The sequence below is a fragment of the Myotis nattereri genome (assembly GCF_964212035.1).
Source record: "Myotis nattereri genome assembly, chromosome: 17".
Taxonomy (NCBI): Eukaryota; Metazoa; Chordata; class Mammalia; order Chiroptera; family Vespertilionidae; genus Myotis; species Myotis nattereri.
The window spans coordinates 8,535,823-8,554,847 of record NC_138092.1 but is presented as its reverse complement, the minus strand read 5'-3'; the positions used below and the strand labels follow the sequence as shown (position 1 = coordinate 8,554,847).

General features: G+C 41.4%; 1 protein-coding gene across 1 annotated transcript in view; it reads left to right on the top strand.

Moving 5' to 3' along the window:
* The window catches only part of CDH17 (cadherin 17), a gene marked incomplete at its 5' end in the record, with an annotated part of 38,684 nt that extends 31,611 nt beyond the window's left edge, over positions 1-7,073 (top strand). The window contains 3 exon segments of the mRNA XM_081111492.1: positions 1,757-1,873; positions 2,010-2,123; positions 6,182-7,073. Of these exon segments, the coding sequence (XP_080967618.1) occupies positions 1,757-1,873; positions 2,010-2,123; positions 6,182-6,282 (332 nt within the window). The 3' untranslated portion in view covers positions 6,283-7,073.
* Between the last annotated feature and the right edge of the window lie 11,952 nt (positions 7,074-19,025).

Genomic DNA, 19,025 nt, shown 5'->3' with positions numbered 1-19,025 from the left:
TGCTGTGCCCATTTTTAAAAAATTGGCTGTTTGGCATCTATTGTTGAGTCATCAGCATTCTTTGTCTAGTAAAGATACACATGATCTGTCAGGTACCTGTTTACAAACATTTTCTCCCAGGCAGTGGCTTGCGTTTTCATTTTCAACAGTGCATTTTAATTTCTAACAGATTAAACACACACACACACACACACACACACACACACACACACACACACAAATCAACCATACAATCATCTCAATAGATGCAAAAAAAAGCACTTGAAAACTTTAACACCCATTCCTAATTTTTAAAAAGCAAACAACCCTCTCAGCAAGTTAGGAATAGAAGAGAAAGTCCTCAACCTGACAAAAGGCATCTGTGAAAACCCACAGCTAACTTTAGACGTGATGGTGAAATAGGAAAGCTTCCTCTCTAAGATCAGAAACAAGCCAAGGTATTTGTTTGGAGTTTTGTCTGTAGAAAGTTTTATCTACAAATACAACTTCTTTAATAGATACAGGGCTATTCAAGTTATAGACTTCTTCTTGGTTGAGTTTGTAGTTTATATCTTTCAAATAATTTGTCTATTTCATTTGATTTATTTAATTTATTGGCACAAGTTACTTGTAATATTATTTTATTATTCTCTTCATATCTTTAGGCTTTGTGGTGGTATGACCTCACTTTGATATTGGAAAATAATGTCTCTTTTTTTTTCGCTGATCAATCTGACTAAAGGCTATTCATTTTATTGATATTCTCAGAGAACCAGCTTTTGATTTCATTGATTTTCTCTATTGTGTTTTTGTTTTGTATTTCATTGCTTGTAGATATATATTATTTTCTTTCTTCTTCTTATGCTATATTTAACTTGTTCTTGTATTATTTTCATTATGGTGGAAGTTGAGGTAATTAACTCGAGAACTTCTTTCTTTGTGAATATAGGCATTTGGTGCCATAAACTTAGCTTTTAGTGTCACTTTAACTGCATTCCACAAAGTTATGTATTGTGTTTTCATTTTCATTCAGTTTAAAATACTTTCTAATTTTTTTTTTTTTTAGATTTCTTCTGTGACCCATGAGTTATTTAGAAGTGTGTTATTTAGTTCCCCAATATTCGGGTATTTTCTATATCTTTCTGGTTAATGATTTCTAATCTAATTCCATAGTGACCAGAGAACATTTGACTGGAATACATTTCAATTTATTGAGCTTTTTTCCCAGTACTTTAAAGATTTCTCCACTGTATTCTGCATTGCATTTTTTTCTTTTTTGTTCCCTTGAATGTAATGTGTCTTTTTACTCTGGATGCTTTTAAGATTTTCTCTTTATTACTAACTTTAAGCAATTTATTATTATGTGCCTTTTCATAGTTGTGGTTTGTTGTTTTTTTCCTTTCCCCTAAGATTTGCTGATTTTCTTGGATTGGGAATTTAGTTTTTATTAAATTTGGGGGTAGGGAAATTAGCAATAATTTCTTCAAATATTTTTTCTTTATAATTCAGTGTTCATGGCAACTTTATGAACGTAACTGCTGGGGATTATGATAACTGACTGTATTTAGTATTTGTTTCTAAATCATAAACTGAGGACTTGAAATGCATTAACTCCTTTTGACATTATGGAAGGTACATGTGGAGTGGAGATACTTTGGGTAGTTTAACTCATATTTAACCGTTTCCCAGTCACCCTCAGTATGTGATACAAATATGAGCTTGATTCCTGCTGATCTGGGTACTGAAGTTGCCATTCATTTTACCCTTATTCTGACAGGCACTCATGCCAGACTCTCCACCAAACACACCCGCTTCGAGGAGAGAGTTTATAATGTCCCAATCCGCATCAACGATGGAGGTCGGCCACCCTTGGAGGGGACTGTCTCTTTACCAGGTAGGCATTTTGCTGCAGACACCCTGGGATAGTGTCTGTTCCCAAGCGTAGTTTGAAAGACTTGTCACCTTTGATATGAGACTCTGCAATTGTTTACTTAAAAACCTAAACTACCAAATCCTGTTCTGCTTTTCAGTCACTTTCTGCTCGTGTGTGGAAGGGAGGTGTTTCCGGCCAGTAGGTCATATGCCTGGGATACCTACTGTGGGCTCGACAGTTGGCATACTCCTGACTACATTTTTGGTCATTGGTGAGTGTCATCTCTCAGATTCAAGGATTTCTGTTCTGGTCCTTAGAAACATCAGCTCACCTACGGGTCTGTCTTAATGGGTTGCTCTGGTGGCCGCTCAAATAGCAACCTGGGATATAGCCAAGAATATAGGTCACTTGTAAACCATATCAAACCTTCCTGGTTGGAGGTACTGTTTTAGTATCACCCTCTTCCTATCATTGCCTGATTGGTTACTTTGGGAAATATGAGGCTTTAAAGCATAAATGTTGGTGTATAATTATAATTCATAGTAGTCTATTGTGATCCTCTGTATTTCGGTGGTTTCAGTTGCACCTTCTCTTTTATATCTGATTTTATTTCTTTGGGCCACTTCTCTTTTTATCTTTGAGTATGGGTAAAGTTTTATCAATTTTGTTTCTTTTCCAAGAACCACCTCTTTTTAAGTTTTTTTCTTTAAATTCCTATTTCATTTATTTCTGCTCTAATCTTAATTATTTTTTCCTTCTCTTTACTTTGGGTTTGTTCTTTCTTTCCTAGTTCATTTGGGTTTAGAGTTAGATTTTTTACTTTTACTTGGGATTTTCTTTTCTTTCTTTCTTTTTTTTTTGTTGAAGTCAGCCTTTATAGCTGTGAACTCCCCTCTTAGAACTACTTTTGCTGCAACCCATACACTTCAAAGAGTTGTGCTTTCATTTATTTCAAGATAGTTTCTAATTTCCTATTTGATTCCTTGGTAGTTTAGATGCATGTTGGTTAGTCTGTATGTATTTGTGTTTTTTCCAGTTTTATCCCCACTGTAGACTTCTAGCTCATGCCGTTATGGTCAGAAAAGATGACTGATATGATTTCATTCTTCTTAAGTTTATTGAGACTTGTTTTGTGATCTACATGTGTTCTATCCTGGGGAATGTTTCATATGCACTTAAAAAAATATATATGTTAATATGTATCTATTAAGTTAATGTTGTCTAATATGTCCTTTAAGGTCAAATTTTCCTTGTTGATTTTCTCTCTGGATGATCTATTCATTGATGAAAGTGGGGTATTAAAGTCCCTACTATAATTGTGTAACTGTCCACCTCTCTTTTTATGTCAGTTAGTATTTTATTTATTTACATATTTGGGTGCTCCTACATTAGGTGCATAGATGTCTACAAGTGTTACATCCTCTTGTTGGGTTAATCACTTTATCATTATGTGATGCCCTTCTTTGTCTCATCTCACAATCTTTGTTTTAAAGTCTATATTATCTAAGTGTTGCTACCCCAGCTTTCTTTTAATTTCCATTTGCATATGTCTTTTTCCATCCCTTCACTTTGTCTGTGAATATCTAAATATCTGAAGTGGGTCTTTCGTAGACAACATTATGTATAGGTCTTGATATGTTTTCCTTTCAGCCCCACTCTGTCATTTGATTGGAGCATTTAGTCTATATTTAAAGTAATTATTGATAGGTATGTGTTTTTTGCCATTTTGTTTGTTGTTTTCTGGTTGTATTTGTAGTTCTTCTCTGTTCCTTTCTTTTTCTCTTGCTTTCATCCCTTGTGATTTGATGAATTTCTTTAGTGTTATATTTAGATTTCTTTCTCTATTTTTGTGTGTATCTATTAAAGGTTTTGGTTTGTGGTTACCATGAGATTATATAATAGAATATAATAGTCTATTTTAAGTTGTTGATTGCTTAAGTTCAAATGCTTTCTAAAAGTACCACATCTCTATCCCTCACCCACGTTATGTTTTTGACGTTATATATCTTTCTTTGTGTGTGTATGTTTGTATCTCTTAACTAATTATTGTTGATATAAATGATTTTACAGCTTTTGTTTTTTTAACGTTTATATTAGCTTTATAAGTGGTTGATCCACTAGTTTTGCTACATGTTTGCCTCTGCTAGTGAGATTTTTTCCTTTTATATATTTTCTTATATCTAGTTTTGGCCTTTTCTTTTCAGCTCTCAGAAGTTTCTTTAATATTTCTTGCAATGCCAGTGCAGTGGTGATTAACTCTTTTAGCTTTTGCTTGTTTGAGAAACTCATTTTCTCTCCTACAGTTCTGAAGAGTAAGATTATCTGGTGGAATATTTCTTGGTTATAGGCTTTTCCTTTCCTCACTTTAAATATATTGTGCCACCCCCTTCCGGTCTGCAAAGTTTCTGATGAAAAATCAGCTGATTGTTTTATGGGGATTTCTTTGTATGTAATTTTTTTTCTCTTGCTACTTTTAAGATTTTTCTCTTTGTTTTTAACTTTTGACATTTAAATTATTCATGTGGGTCTCTTTGGGTTCATCATGTTTGGGACTGTCTGTGCTTCCTGTTCAGGGGTGGGGAATGTCTGGCCCACAGGTCATATAAGGCCCTCGAAATCATTTGGTCTGGCCCTGCCAAGGCATTAGGAGTGAGTTAATTAAATGTTTGACAAACTATAGCAGGCTAATTTATAAGTTGATCATTTTAAATGGCCCACAAATGATGTTATAAATATCCAAATGGCCGTTGGCAGAAAAAAGGTTCCCCACCCCTGCTTGGATATCTGTTTCCATTGCCAGGCTAGGGAGATTTTCCAGCCGATATTTCTTCACGTAGGTTTTCTGTCCTTTTTCTTTTACTTATGGAGCCTCTTTAATGCAAATGTTAGTAAACTTGATGTCCTAGAGGTCTCTTATACTCTCCTGGTAATTTATTTTATTCTTTTTGATGTTTTAATTGGGTGATTTCCATTACTTTGTCTCCCATATCACTTACCTGTTTGTTTGTTTTTCATCAGCTAATCTGCTATTGATTCCCTCTGTGCATTTTTTCATCTCAGTTTCTTGTATTCTTCAGTTCTTATTGGTTCTCTTTTACATTTTCCATCTTTTTGTTCTTTCTGTGTCTATCCATACTTCTGAGCTCAGTGAGCATCCTACGATCATTACTTGGAACTCTATCTGGTAGATGGTTTATCTCCATTCCTTGGAGATAACATTCGCTCCAATTGGGTCCTTGTTCTGGGGTTCTATCTTGTACTTTCGTATGGAACATATTCCTCGGCCTCCTCTTTTGCCTAAGTCTCTGTGTTTACTGTACATATCAGGTAGATCAGCCATGTCTTACAGCATTGGGAGTGCCCTTATGTAGAGGTGTTCTATGGGGCCCAGTGGCACAATTGTCATGATTACACTGGTATGTGGGACCGACCCCTGGCTCAGCTGGATGTGGTGTTCAGTTGCGACTGCTGCTGATGCACTGATGTAGCATGTAGGCCTCTGGTGTGGGTGGCAGACGTGTGGGGAGATAGCCCCCCCCCCACAGATTGGGGCATTTCTTTGGAGGAGCTCCAGAGCCACCAGGGGCCACCTGCCAGGGTCCTTGTTTAAGTTTCTAAATGGGTCTCTGAGCATCCAGTCTTTTCTGCCAGGATTCCTCCTGTGAACTTAGCTGCCACATTAATTAAGAAACAACTACTCCCTTTTCCGTATCGGTCTCTGATTTATAGTACACATTTAGTGCTAAAAGGCACAATGTAATTTTAAAGGAGTTCAGAAATGGGAAAAATCTCAGAGGTTAGATAGTCTCAATCTGGAGCCATGAGGGAGGTGACAATGAAAATGTGCTATTTGATGTGGACACAGTGAAAGTAGGCTTTAGGCAGGTGAACACGTCTGAGAACAACTTTCTGGTTGTTCTGATTGGACTATTTCTCCTGTGGAAAGGGATGAAAGACTGGAATCAACATTTATTGACTATATACAAAGTTCAGGAACTCTGTCTGATGCTTACACACTTAATTTTCAGAGTAGTGCAGGCATTAGACTCTATATTCTTTGATAGAGACCAAGCAATAGCTGCCAGTTTAGATATGATTTAGGACTTGGTGCATACTTACTGACAATAAGAAAAGTGATAAGCTTACTTATCCAAGAAGGTCAAGGCCTACAATCCCCTTTTCACCAGGACAAAACAATTTTGTTGAACCACAGGCATAAATGAAGTTGTATGAGTCACTTTTTCCTACCAGGGAACTTACTGCTTTATAAATAAATGGGACAGTACATTTTAAGATTCCATCTATTTGACCCTGAGTTTTCTCTTTCAGGTGTAATTTTAACAGTTGTGTTTATACGAATGAAGAAGAACAAAGGCAAAGATAATGTTGAAAGTGCTCAGGGATCTGAAGCCACACCTCTGAGAAATTGAATTTGAAAAGAAATATTTGTACCAAGTGCCATTTGGATAACACCACCATTTAATCCCATAATTTTTGCTTTTCATCCAACATATGCACTATAATTTTTTACAGATATGCCTTCTTGCCTTTTAATATTTTATTACTTTTAGGTATTTTGTGTGCTATAGACATCAGAGATATTTTCTATTTTCTCATGATACTTTCCCTTCTGCAAAAGCCTTAGCTATTTATCCCAAAACAAAATATATGTGTTTTTCCCCTTTAGGGAAAGATGAGATGATGAAATAGTCTGGGGTTGTTTTTTTTTCTTCATCAAGGAGATTTATCAGTCATCCACCACAGAACTTCCTGGATTCAGTTTATGCTTCTTATCCATCCTTTGTCTCCTTCCTTTCTCCTTTAGTATTTCACTAATTTAAAAACATTTGTTGGAGAGAAAAAACAAAGTGAAGTTTTATTTAAAATTAAAAGATGAACTTTGTTCCTTAGTTTGAAGAGAAACTCTTGGGTGTTGTTAGTCTTCTTTAGTTCACTGTGGCTTGTGTTGCTCTTCATTTGCGGTTCTTCTACTTGGGAGCACCACAAGCCCTCCACAGACCACAGAGAGGCCCACGGCAGAAACAACCACTGGCTGGGTTCACGTACTACCTACTACACTTGCATGCTGCCCATGTTTTCTTTATGTGTATATTAATAAAGTTTTTGGTTATTGTATATTTAATGTGTGGAGGAAAATAAGGAAGCATGAAAGAAGTCTTGACAAAAATCAAGAATAAATGTTGGCTGTGGTTGGTTTTGTTGCCCGAATCTCTTTGGTTCTGCTTCCTCGTTCTTTGCATTTGTTGAGGAAAGGGCTGGATAACAACGGTTACCTATTGTTCATCAAAATTGCCTTCCACGTAGAGTTAGCCCAAGAGGAGGAGTCTACGGTGAAATAAAATTTCACTGCTCTCATGACAATGGAATGGGTTTAAGGCAAATATGCTAGAATTTTTAAATTTAAATGAGAACCTTAGAGATTTGGAAGCATTTCTAGTCCCAGAGCTGTTTGTTTTCTGACTCCTGATTTGAGCCTTGAAAGCATTCAACATTACACAACCTCTCAGAATTTTCTGAAAAGAACTCAGATCTAAGAAAGGTGCTCTTACATCATGGCTGAAGCAGGCCATAGAGTTATAGTTTTCATAAATAATCCTGCTTGTGGGTTTCTATTCTTAAAGTAAAAAAAGTGAAAACCAAAGAAAATATTCAAACTCTGTTTCTAAGACTTCAGTATTGCTTTCTTGTATCCTGTGCTTCAAACTCTTTACCTGTGTTTCGTTTCATTGTTGTTTTCCACATGAGGCCATTGGGAGGCTCATGATGGGTGAGGTTCTCTCCTGTATCACCACACATTAAAAGACAAACCAAAGAGAACAAAATCCAGAAACACCAAAAGCATATTTACTTCACAAGTGATTCCCCCACCTAAGGGATAGTCTAACATCCTCAGCAGCTTCTATGGATATTTTTGCTTGTGTGTTATTGGCCAAGAGTGACTGTGACCTGACATTTAGGTCACTTACAAAAACTGCATTATTGCTTGTCCTGCTTATTTTCAAGAAATATTGTCACTAGAGGCCCAATGCACGAAATTCGTGCATGGGTAAGGTCCCTAGGCCTGGCTGGCGATCAGGGCTGATCTTTGGGACTATGAATGGGGTGATGGGGGGGGGGGGCCACTGGCCCCTGCCTTGGGTGGCCTGGGGTCTGTGGGCTGGAGGCAGCTCCTGCACTGAGTGTCTGCCTTCTGGTGGTCAGTACGTGTCATAGCGACCAGTTGTTCTGTCATTGGCTGATTTGCATATTAGGCTTTTATTATATAGGATTACTGAAAAACCAAAGCATTCCCAAGGCTTTTGGTTTGGGTTTTGGGTCTAAGTCTGCTAAGATGGGCTCAGGAGATCTCTCCTGCCTCAATTTAATGTTATCTTCTCTGGACCAACTTGTATCACCTAATAATAGGCTGAATACATAGAACCTTTTTATCTAAAATCATTGATTAATATTCAACTTCTTGTGCTGTTTCTTTCGTGGGTGGGTCCTTCCTCCCAACCTTCTCTTCCTTCATGACCAGGTCCCACCCATTTTTAATGTCGTAAAGACCACTTTAAATACGGTTCCTTTAGGAAGGCTTCTCCGATTTCCTACAGGAGACCAGGCCGCTGCCTCATCTGAACTTTGACACTGTGGTGAGGAAAAGTGTCAGGCTAGGATTCATTCCCTCTTGTGGTAGGAGCACTTCCATTTCCCACTGACCCTCATGAAGTACACACTCTGAACTCCTTGAGGGCAGGAGACCAAGTCTTATTATCATTGTAACTTTGTTGCCAACAAAGAACCTTCAATAAAACAGCTTCTTGGTAAATGCAGAATTAAATTGAAGCGTTCTAAGACCTTCTAGAACAGTGGTTCTCAACTTGTGGGTCGCGACCCCTTTGGGGGTTGAATGACCCTTTCACAGGGGTTGCCTAAGACCATCGGAAAACACATATGTAATTACATTTTGTTTTTGTGATTAATCACTATGCTTTAATTATGTTCAATTTGTAACAATGAAATTGGGGGTCACCACAACATGAGGAACTGTATTAGGAAGGTGGAGAACCACTGCTCTAGAAATTCAGTTCTTTGCTCTTTTTGGCAGAACAAGTTGCCTCAATTCAATTGAGTTGAACATTTTGCCTGTTAACCATATAAACCAAAACCAGTGGACACATACAAATAATGAAGCAAGACTTGATACTCTATGGAGATACAAGAATAATAAACATCCTTCCAGACCGTAAGATAAATAAATGCCTATTGAACAGCAGGCAGAACATGTGTAAAACAAGTCTTTACCTTCAAAATATATGGTCTGGAAATCCATGAAATTCTAAGTTGTGCAAGTACTTTAAAAAGTAAGTGAATCAGCCGTAACCGGTTTGGCTCAGTGGATAGAGCGTCGGCCTACGGACTGAAAGGTCCCAGGTTCGATTCTGGTCAAGGGCATGTACCTTGGTTGCAGGCACATCCCCAGTGGGGGGTGTGCAGAAGGCAGCTGGTCGATGTTTCTCTCTCATCGATGTTTCTGACTCTCTATCCCTCTCCCTTCCTCTCTGTAAAAAATCAATTAAATACATTTAAAAAAAAAAAAAAGTAAGTGAATCAAATCATGTTCTTTATTATACCTGGAAGGGGTGGGGGCAGGAACAGTTGACTATAATTGGTGAGATCTATCTCTACTTCTAAAATCCTTGAAGGGATTCTAAAATATGGCCGTCTGAGGTGCTTTCTGAACACTGGGAGTTGCTTTGTGATGCACAGTAAAAGCGAGGTCAGCATCCATCATGGTTTCCCCCAAACACCCTAATTCCTGGGCTGAGGAGCCATATGAGAATTCAGCTAGGAATGAAGTCATTTGGGTCTGTGTTTTCTGGAATTCTGCCCTGAATAGTTTTCTTCTTATGTCCAGCTCTTTCATAGAGCTTAACATCAGTAATGCCCATGGCCCTTTTATAAAATCATGTTTAGAACATAGAAGAAGCATAGACAAATTCTGAGAGTGAGGGAAAGGAGAGAAAATTAAGGGAAAAAAGCACTTGTTGAGGGTGAGCACGCCTTCGCCCTGATGGTACACGGTGGAGCCTGCTCTGCTATGAGGGCCTTAGCCATGGAGCCATCTTGGTGGGTGACAGGGTATTTGCTCCCTGAATCAGGACACTATCAATTTAGCTAAGGACCAACTTTTCTGGATTCATGAATTATGTATTTAATTCACAATTACTATTAATTACTTTTTTTTTTTATTCCTAATAAGCAGACAGGAAGTCATGGTAACAACCACTACAGCCTTTTCCCATGCAGTTTTCTTCCCATTGATCTTCTCAGCAGAATCCTGTCAGGTCTTCAGAAAGAATTTTAGATGTTCCCAGACTCCAGGTTCAAAAATTCTCCCACCAGATGATTCCATGAATGTTTACAATAATATTTACCCTCCTGGACTGTTCTTGTCTCTGGTATTGTGCTGCCATCAGAGCCTGATTATAAGATCAACTGAAAAATATTTTAAAGAAGTTAAAGGTATGAAAACCCCTTTGGAGCTACGGAGAGACTTGGTCAAGGCTTCCCAACAGCTGGGGACAGTCGGAGAGCAATGCAGAATTTCTAAGCCATGTGAAGGGTTTGGACACCCTGGAAAAAGCTCTGAAATGTTTCAATCATTACATTACTCAACTGGAATTACTTTCAGATGAGCAACTTTGGGGCTGACATGAGCAGCTTTTTAAACTACATCATATGTTCCAAAAGCAAAATGGAAAAATAATAAAGCCCCAAAGTACAAGAGTAGCAATGCTGGCCATTTGGATATGCCAAAGAGAAGCTATAAAGTGCATCTTTAAAGTGAAAAGGTATGTGTGTCTGTGCAGGGTAGTATATTTAGGGGTACTACCTGTGTTTTCAGGCATCTGCTGGGGTCTTGGGACATATCCCCTGTGGATAAAGAAGAGCTGCTAGATGTGCCCAGAATGGGACAAAGACCAAATACATATTTCTTTGATCACAGTATCACAGATAGGGAGTGTATGATAAATGATATTCAATAGCATTATTGTTCTCTCTTTTGTTTTTTCCTTCTCACATCAAGGCCTGGATCTAGCTGCCTTAAGACCCAGATGTGTGATCATAGGGACATTCCAAAATGTAGATGTTTCTGGTATTAAACAGAACCATGAGGACAAGACTTTTAAGCAGAGGGGACCTCCCACCCCCCCCAAAAAAAATCCTTTAAATCACAACTACGCAGAATTCTTCTTTGGACAACATTGGTCACAGGTTTTTTGTATATATATATATATACATATATATATTATTGATTTCAGAGAGTGAAGGAGAGAGAGATAGAAACATCAATGATGAGAGAGAATCACTGATCAGCTGCCTCCTGCACACCCCCCCACTGGGGATCAAGTCTGAAATGTGCCCTGACCGGGAATCAAACCATGATCTCCTGGTTCATAGGTCAACATTCAACCACTGAGCCACATGGCCAGTCACAGGTGTTCTTAAAGCATCCCTGTGGGCCTCTCACTAGGTTGCTGTGTTTGGGGATCAAAGAGCCTGGCCATCTGGGGTGCTTTAAGTCCTCAGAGGTTGTTCTATAGCTGTAAGAGCTTGGCCCAGTGGCCGGCAAGCTCTCTGCCTTCACCGCCACCCCCAAGGCCCTCTCCCCTCTTCATGTGCAACTCTCTCCAGCAAATGACTCCTTCTTGGCAGAGTTATCCCGAGTGAGACTGCAAGTGCAATAGGGATAATATTTTGAAAATATTAATCTGATAAAGATTTCATTCGCTTACAGTGCTTGAGTCATAAGTCTGAACATTAGGCTTATTACTCAGAGAAAGATGGTGGTTGCTTCTAAACATAGCAAAGATAATATTTTTCGTAGCCTATGCTTGGATATGGGTTTCCACATCAGAACATTCCAAAGCATAGATTGGCTCATTTTTCACAAGGCCATCTGGCTCCAACGCCTGCTCTTCAGAAGACACATTCCTCATGCCTCTCAGTTGGGGGGCAAGGAAAACAGCATCACATAATAGCTCCTTGGTGAGGGTCCTCTTCTTCACCCACGCCAGCTGGGCCCATTGTCCTCTTTGTTGTTTTTTTGTTTGTTTTTGTTTTTTTAAAAATATATTTTATTGATTTTTTACAGAGAGGAAGGGAGAGGGATAGAGAGTTAGAAACATCGATGAGAGAGAAACATCGATCAGCTGCTTCCTGCACACCCCCTACTGGGGATGTGCCCACAACCAAAGTACATGCCCTTGATGGGCATCAAACCTGTGACCCTTCAGTCCTCAGGCTGATGCTCTATCCACTGAGCCAAACCGGTTAGGGCCCATTGTCCTCTTTGTAATATTTACTGAGCACTTGCTAAATGCTTAGGCTTGGCACTTACTTACTCATATAATTTTCACAGTTGAGATTTAAAGAGATTCATTCATTCAACATTGAGTACCTGTTGTTTCCTGGGTGCTGGGAACACAGGGATGAATAAGACAGAGACCTTGCCTTCAGAGGGGCCACTTGCATAAGACATTGGAAGTAAAGGCAGAGCTGAGATTTACATAGAGAACTATTAGATTCCAGTACGTGTATTCATCTCACTCTGTCCGACACACCTTCACTGACTTCCTCAGGTGACACGGCGATCACAGCTGGGACTTGACCCCAGGCCTCCCATCCCAATCTTCCTCCCACACCACGGCAGCACTGGTGACCCTGAATGCGGGCAAACCGCATGGGAAAGACTGAATGGGGTTGGGGTATATGGTCTCATCTGGTTCCGAGGCACCACCCCAAAATGGACAACCCTTTCCAGGCCTGCCTGAGTGCCCACTGCCCACACCCCCTCCCCACCGCTGGGAAAAGACACCCACTTCCTCCCTCATTCTTTGCCTGTCCTTCCTGAGATGCCTGCAAGATGGCAGGGACTAGTGTAGGCTGTTATTTATTCTTGTCTCCTTGAGGTTTTGCTTACATATTCTGTTTTCCCAAGTGCTGAGTGATAAATTGTCTTTCTTTTTCTTTCTTTCTGGTCAGCTTATGGCAAAGCTACGCACAGAATAACACATTTTACAAGAAATTGCTACAGATGTACGCTGCTCTTTAAGGCTGTCCTTGTCGCACGGTCAGAGCCATTAGTCTTGACCTCCAGGATTTGTCTCACCCACTGAAGGCTGCCGCAAATATAATTTCTTGCCTAAATGTTTACGGTTTTAGAAGGAAGTTTGGGGTTGTTTAAATGCGGATTAAATCCAGGTCGCTGAGCAAGCATTTTAAGGTCCGCTGAAGTGTAAGGTCAATGGTGGAATCTCCCAGGTTGGAGACTGAGGGGCTGGCGGGGATGAATGCGCAGTCTGGGACTTGGATGTAATCCGCAGGGAGGTTTTTTAGCGTCGTGCTCAAGAGCAGGGGTTGGCAAACGTTTTCTGAAAAGAGTCAGATATTTTAGGCTCTGTGGGCCACACGGTCTCTGTCACGGCTACTCAGCTCTGCCTTTGCAGCATGACAACAGCCAGAGACAATACTAAGCCAATGACTTCGGTTCCAATAAAACTTTATTTACAAAAACAAGCAGTGGGTCAGATATGGCCCACCAGGCAGAGTGTGCTAGCTCCCGTTTAGAGCAAAGTCCCGGCCATCAGACTTTCCATCTTACAGCCTCTGCCTTGAACTGGGGACTTTGGACAATCAGCTGAATCCCTCCAATTCTTAGATGTCTTATCTTCACGCCAGGCTGCCTCATGGGATTGTTCTAAGATGGAATGAGACGGGGTTTGCTTAGGGCAGTGGCTGGCTCCTGATAAGAACTCAATAAATGTTAATTATTACCACTAAGCCAGGAGCCCCATCAGCAGCCTTTCTCGGGTGAGGACCCACGGCAGTGACGACAGCTAGAGAAGCAGAGTTAGGGGACCCTGAGCCGTAATGCATTGTCAACAAGTTCTTTGTGAAGTGAGAGGCGTACCCAGGGCCCTTCTCCAAAAGGGTGTGAGGACAGAGAGCTTTCTGAGGCTTCCTCGGAGCTCCCCATGCAAACGTGGCTGGCTTTCGCTCTGAAGTCATGTCTTGTTCAAACCTGTGTTAGGGTAGTTGGAGATCCCGCCGAGGTCGATGATCAATGCTTGTCCCACTCCATTGGGAGCCCTCCTTCTGGGATCCAGGACCCCGAAAGGGCTGGGCTCGTGTTAGGTGATGAGTGTGTTGTTTTATGTATTGTTCAGCGTTTAGGACCCCACATGGGTAAAGAAATAGCCCTGCTGTAAGACCCCTGAGCTCTACAAAGCCAGTCCAGCGTTATTTTTTAAGTAGAGCAAGATGGGATTTATTGAAAGTACATTCCAAATGAGGAGTGGGCCAGGAGAGAGAGAGAGAGAGAGAGAGAGAGAGAGAGAGAGCGCCAGTCCAGTTGGGAGGAAGGTTTGGAAGGACCCCAAAATCCTGCTAACATTCGCCCCCTTTCACTGCAGCTCCTCAGCTGGATCTTCTCATTCTCTGAATGTGTTTCCTTTCTTTCCACGGGTCAAGGGCTGACGGATCCCCGTCATTCTTGTAGGATGTTCTCAAATAACCAATAGGCCTCTGATTATTATCCGTCACGTTTACTTATAGAAATAAAAACCAGTTAAAATGCCAAAGTCAAACGATCCGAACATGGCAATCCTGTGGTGGAGGGAGGCCATGCCACTGTGCAGAGACCCAGATAAACGAAGCGAATGCAAGCCAGGCAGCCCGTGTTCCATCAGCAGGCGATCCGCAGTGCTTTCCTGGCAAGGCCGGGGAGGGAAGTGCCAAATGCGGACATGGCTGACATCCACCTCAATCCTAGCAGACGCAGATCGATGGGCCCTGGCACCTGGTCCATCTCTTATTTGAATTGCTTTTGAAAGCCCGGCGTAGGGAAGCCAACCAACTCTGCACCACAATGTGCTACTGGCTTTGGCCAAATGTACTTCAGCTGTCTGCCTCTCCATTATGGTGAGTCATTCTATGGGGAGGCGGCGGGGGGGGGGGGGGGAGGGCAGTGCAGAGAAACTGGGGCCACCACCTCCCAGTTCTTAGTGCAAACGGGGCATTCTTGCTCCCTTCTGTCTAAGCCACAGGGTGTAGCAGAAGGGAAGGATGGGGGCCCGGGAGATGAAGACCCAAACTAGCAGATACCGGTGCCTGGGTAAGCATAGCACGAGATGCTGAAACACATGAGCACATTAAATTCCCGCAGGAAGCCGGAGTCCTTCATGCCAGAGCATTTCTCTACCACGAGACCTAAGTGTGAAGGCCATTGGCAAATCGTAATCCATCTCCACACCCTCCCAGAGGCTCTGGCACTGCCTCATGCTGTCCTCAAGACCTGTCAGCATTTGCTGTTGGCTTTCCTCAAACTCGGCGTTCTCTCTTTTCTTCCCCACAGGACCTTTGCACATGCTATTTCCTTTATTGGGAGCTCTCTGCTCCTGACTCCCCTCTCTTTAGCCTTTCATCTAGTTAGCTCAATATCTAGGCCTCAGTTCAAGTTTCCCTTTAATGGGAAAGCCTGGCTTAAGCCTGCACTGTATGTCAAGTGTCCTAGTTATAAGCTGCATTTCGTTTTTAAAAAATGTTTTATTGATTTGAGAGAGGAAGGGAGAGGAAGAGAAAGATAGAAACATGGATCAGCTGCCTCCTGCAGCCTGTTGCCCCCCCCTCCCCGCCCCTACTGGGGATCAAGGCCACAACCCAGGCACATGCCCTGACCAGGAATTATGATTGGCGACCTCTTGATGCATGGGATGACACTCAGCCAACTGAGCCACACCGGCCGGGCACAAGTTGCATTTCTTCTCCTCAAACCTCTTAGCTCAGCTTGTAATCACTGTGACCTCCTGTTTCATAGGTCGATGCTCAACCACTGAGCCACGCCAGCTGGGCTTAAATAGAGATTTAATGGTACTTGCACAGAGTAGGAGCTTACCAAACACAGATACTGCTATTGATGCTATTATCGTTATTAGTATAGAAGGGCAGTCTGCCTAAGAGGAGCTGATTCCTCCTTTGTGCCACTGCTGTCCCTTGTCTATAAACATTGATAGATCTGTACGTATAATTATAGTTCTAGATTTATATTATTTCCATTTGCACGTTCTCTTTCAAGTCCCAAGGACTCAGTAGTGCCTGGAATATAACACGTGATCAGTCTGTTGACTGTCAATGTTTTTGTAAACACACAGCTTCCACACTTAACTGTGAACAGTCAGCCAGGAATCACCAGACTTGAAAACACCCAAGTCATAGAATCCAAGGAGTAGGGAACAAAAAAGCAACTAAGAGAATAACCAGGATGATGATGGACGTAAGTTCCAAGAATTACCCAGAGGCCTAGAAAGAAACCAGAGGAGATGGAGCAAAAGAACAGGGGAAGCCCTTACTGGTCTGGCTCAGTGGATAGAGCGTCGGCCTGCGGACTGAAGGGTCCCGGGTTCGATTCCGGTCAAGGGCATGTACCTGGGTTGCGGGCACATCCCCAGTGGGGGGTGTGCAGGAGGCAGCTGATCAATGTTTCTAGCTCTCTATCCCTCTCCCTTCCTCTCTGTAAAAAAAAATAATAAAAAAAAAATCAATAAAATATATTTAAAAGAACGGGGGAAATCTCCAAGGAAAAGGTGTAATTAAGAGGGTTCCCAATGTGTTGGGGGAACGTCACAGCTTTGTAAGGAAATCTGGTTCTAAATCTGGAGTCCCAAGAGCCAGGCACCCTGAAGCCAAGAGAGAGTGGCTCCTTTCTCTAGAACAGTGGTTCTCAGCCTTGGCTGCACATTGGAATCACCTGAGAACTTTTTTTAAAATCCTGATTTCTGGGCCTCATCCTCCGGCAATTCTGTTTCTTTGTTATGGGGTGGGGCCACAACATTAGTAACAAAGAAACAGAATTGCCGGAGGATGAGGCCCAGAAATCAGGACTTTAAAAAGATTCTCAGGTGATTCTAATGTGCAGCCAAGGTTGAGAACCACTGAGATAATACTCATCTGTATCTACACACGTGGCAAGATTTTCAACATGTTATCTTAGTGCTAAAAGACACGTTAGTTTGATCCTCTTGTTTAACAGCTGAAGAAACCGAGGCACAAAAAGGCCAAGTGACTTGCCCAAGGCCACACTGTAAGTAGTGCTGCATTGGAGATGTCATTCCAGAATGCTTGGTCCTCTCGTACATGAATTGCAGTGTACGTGGCGCAATTAAGTCAATGGTCAAGTCTGAAAATAGAAAATAAATGGATATGGTTTAAGAATAATTATTCTTGTAAATTTTTCTTATGCAAAATAAGGACAGATCGTTTTTTCCCTTCCTTGAGAAATGTAGAATGGTAAGGAAATTAGTATAGATTTTAAAGGTTAAGTGATAGTAAAAATAATAATAGACAGTAAATAGTATATTGATTAAAGGTGAAACTGGATAACGAACAGGTCCAGGCTACCTGCCACTACTTGAGTCAATTAAGCAGAGACAGGGTTGAATCGTATATGAGTGCTTTATTTTCCAATATTGCCAGCAACATGGGAGAGCCGCAGGTCATCCACACAAAAATCTGCTCTTCCCCCCTCATACCTTGATACTAGAGGCCTGACGCGTGAAATTCGTGCTTTTTTTGTGGAGAGATGGCAAGGGAAGCTTCCTTTGGAACCACAGAATTTAAAACTTGAAGTTTTCCTTGGATTGTTTGCTAGTTATTTTTCTAGATCTGAATGCTGTACTTCTAGATGCTTCCTTGCAGTTTTCCTTCTGCATACTTTACTAAAATCTGCATGAAATCCCCAGGTGCGAATTCAGCTTTCTTATGAAAATCATCACCAGTTAAAACACTGTCAGATTGATGAAGAGGATAGTTAAGAATCAAAATAGCAAGCTGGCTGCCAAAGGGTTTTCCCTGTTGACCTTGGGATTCTGAAGGAAAAAAAAAGAATTTAAGCAGGGCCTGTGCAAGGTTCTCACCGAGATTTATGGACAGAAACTTAACTACCTTAGCGACCTCATCTCTGTTTAATTGCTCCATTGTCACAGCAGAAAATCTGAGTCTCAGGGGTGGGGGGAGCTCTGAGGGTTCACAGCACCTGGGGTACCACAGCCCAGAGAGTGAGAAACCTCACTCTTGCAGAGGCAGTTGGCCACCATTTGCACGCATCAGAAGTAACCGCTCTTGAATTAAAAGGCCAAAGTGTAAGGGAAGGACTCCTGACTGCCCACAACTATTTTTAATACCTTGTATGTCCCTGTGCTCATCCCTTTGACTAACATAAAGCACATGCTTAACTTTTCAAAATTGAACAGCTTGCCAAAGGAGAACTCTGGGACATGTGTTGTTTAAAACAGCACCCATTTCTTAGAATTAGTCCTAATCAAAGCCAAGGGTGACTTAAGGCCTTAAAACTGCCACAGTGAAGTGTTTCCAAATTTAGTAGACAGGGCATTCACATGGTGGAAGACAGAAAACCTTCTACTGCAACCCAGATCGTCACAGTACAGGTAGCATGTTGTCATTCAAAGAACTGACCTTAACCTTGGCTAGTATCAAATCCTTTCTATTTTCCCCTCTGCTGTTCTAATTTTCAAAATTTGTTCTAGATAATGCTTACATGGCAGCCAATATAAACAACAAGTCAGCCAGCTGAACGACTTCCAACAAGAGAATACAAGCACAAGGGTACAGAGACACCCTGCGGGCTTGCCCTTTGGAAACGGTTTCATAGATGTCCCTAGATCCAGCACTTGTGATCATATTTATACACATCCATGGGCTCACCACAGCCAAGTTCACCCAGCCCATCTGAGGAAGTTCACAATCTGGCCGAGATCCTTATTGTGAAGAAAAGGGAGGCAAGGGAAGCACGCAGGGCAGTTTCCTTACTCTTCCCAGGAGCCAACTTCTTTAGCTTTGGCTGAGATGTATTTAGGTGATCATCTCAAATCCTTTCACAGATCTTTAATTTAAAGCGGTTATTGATTTTTCTCTGGAAGCCACATTGGCAGATAGAGTCACTGAGGCTCAAATTGCAGCATTGGTAAAAGGTGCACACATAACAATGGACGGGTAGCAGCAATTCCACTCCTAGGGACATACCCAAAGATTTGAACACAGGGACTCAAACACATACTTGTACACAAGTGATCATAGCAGCCCTATTCACTAG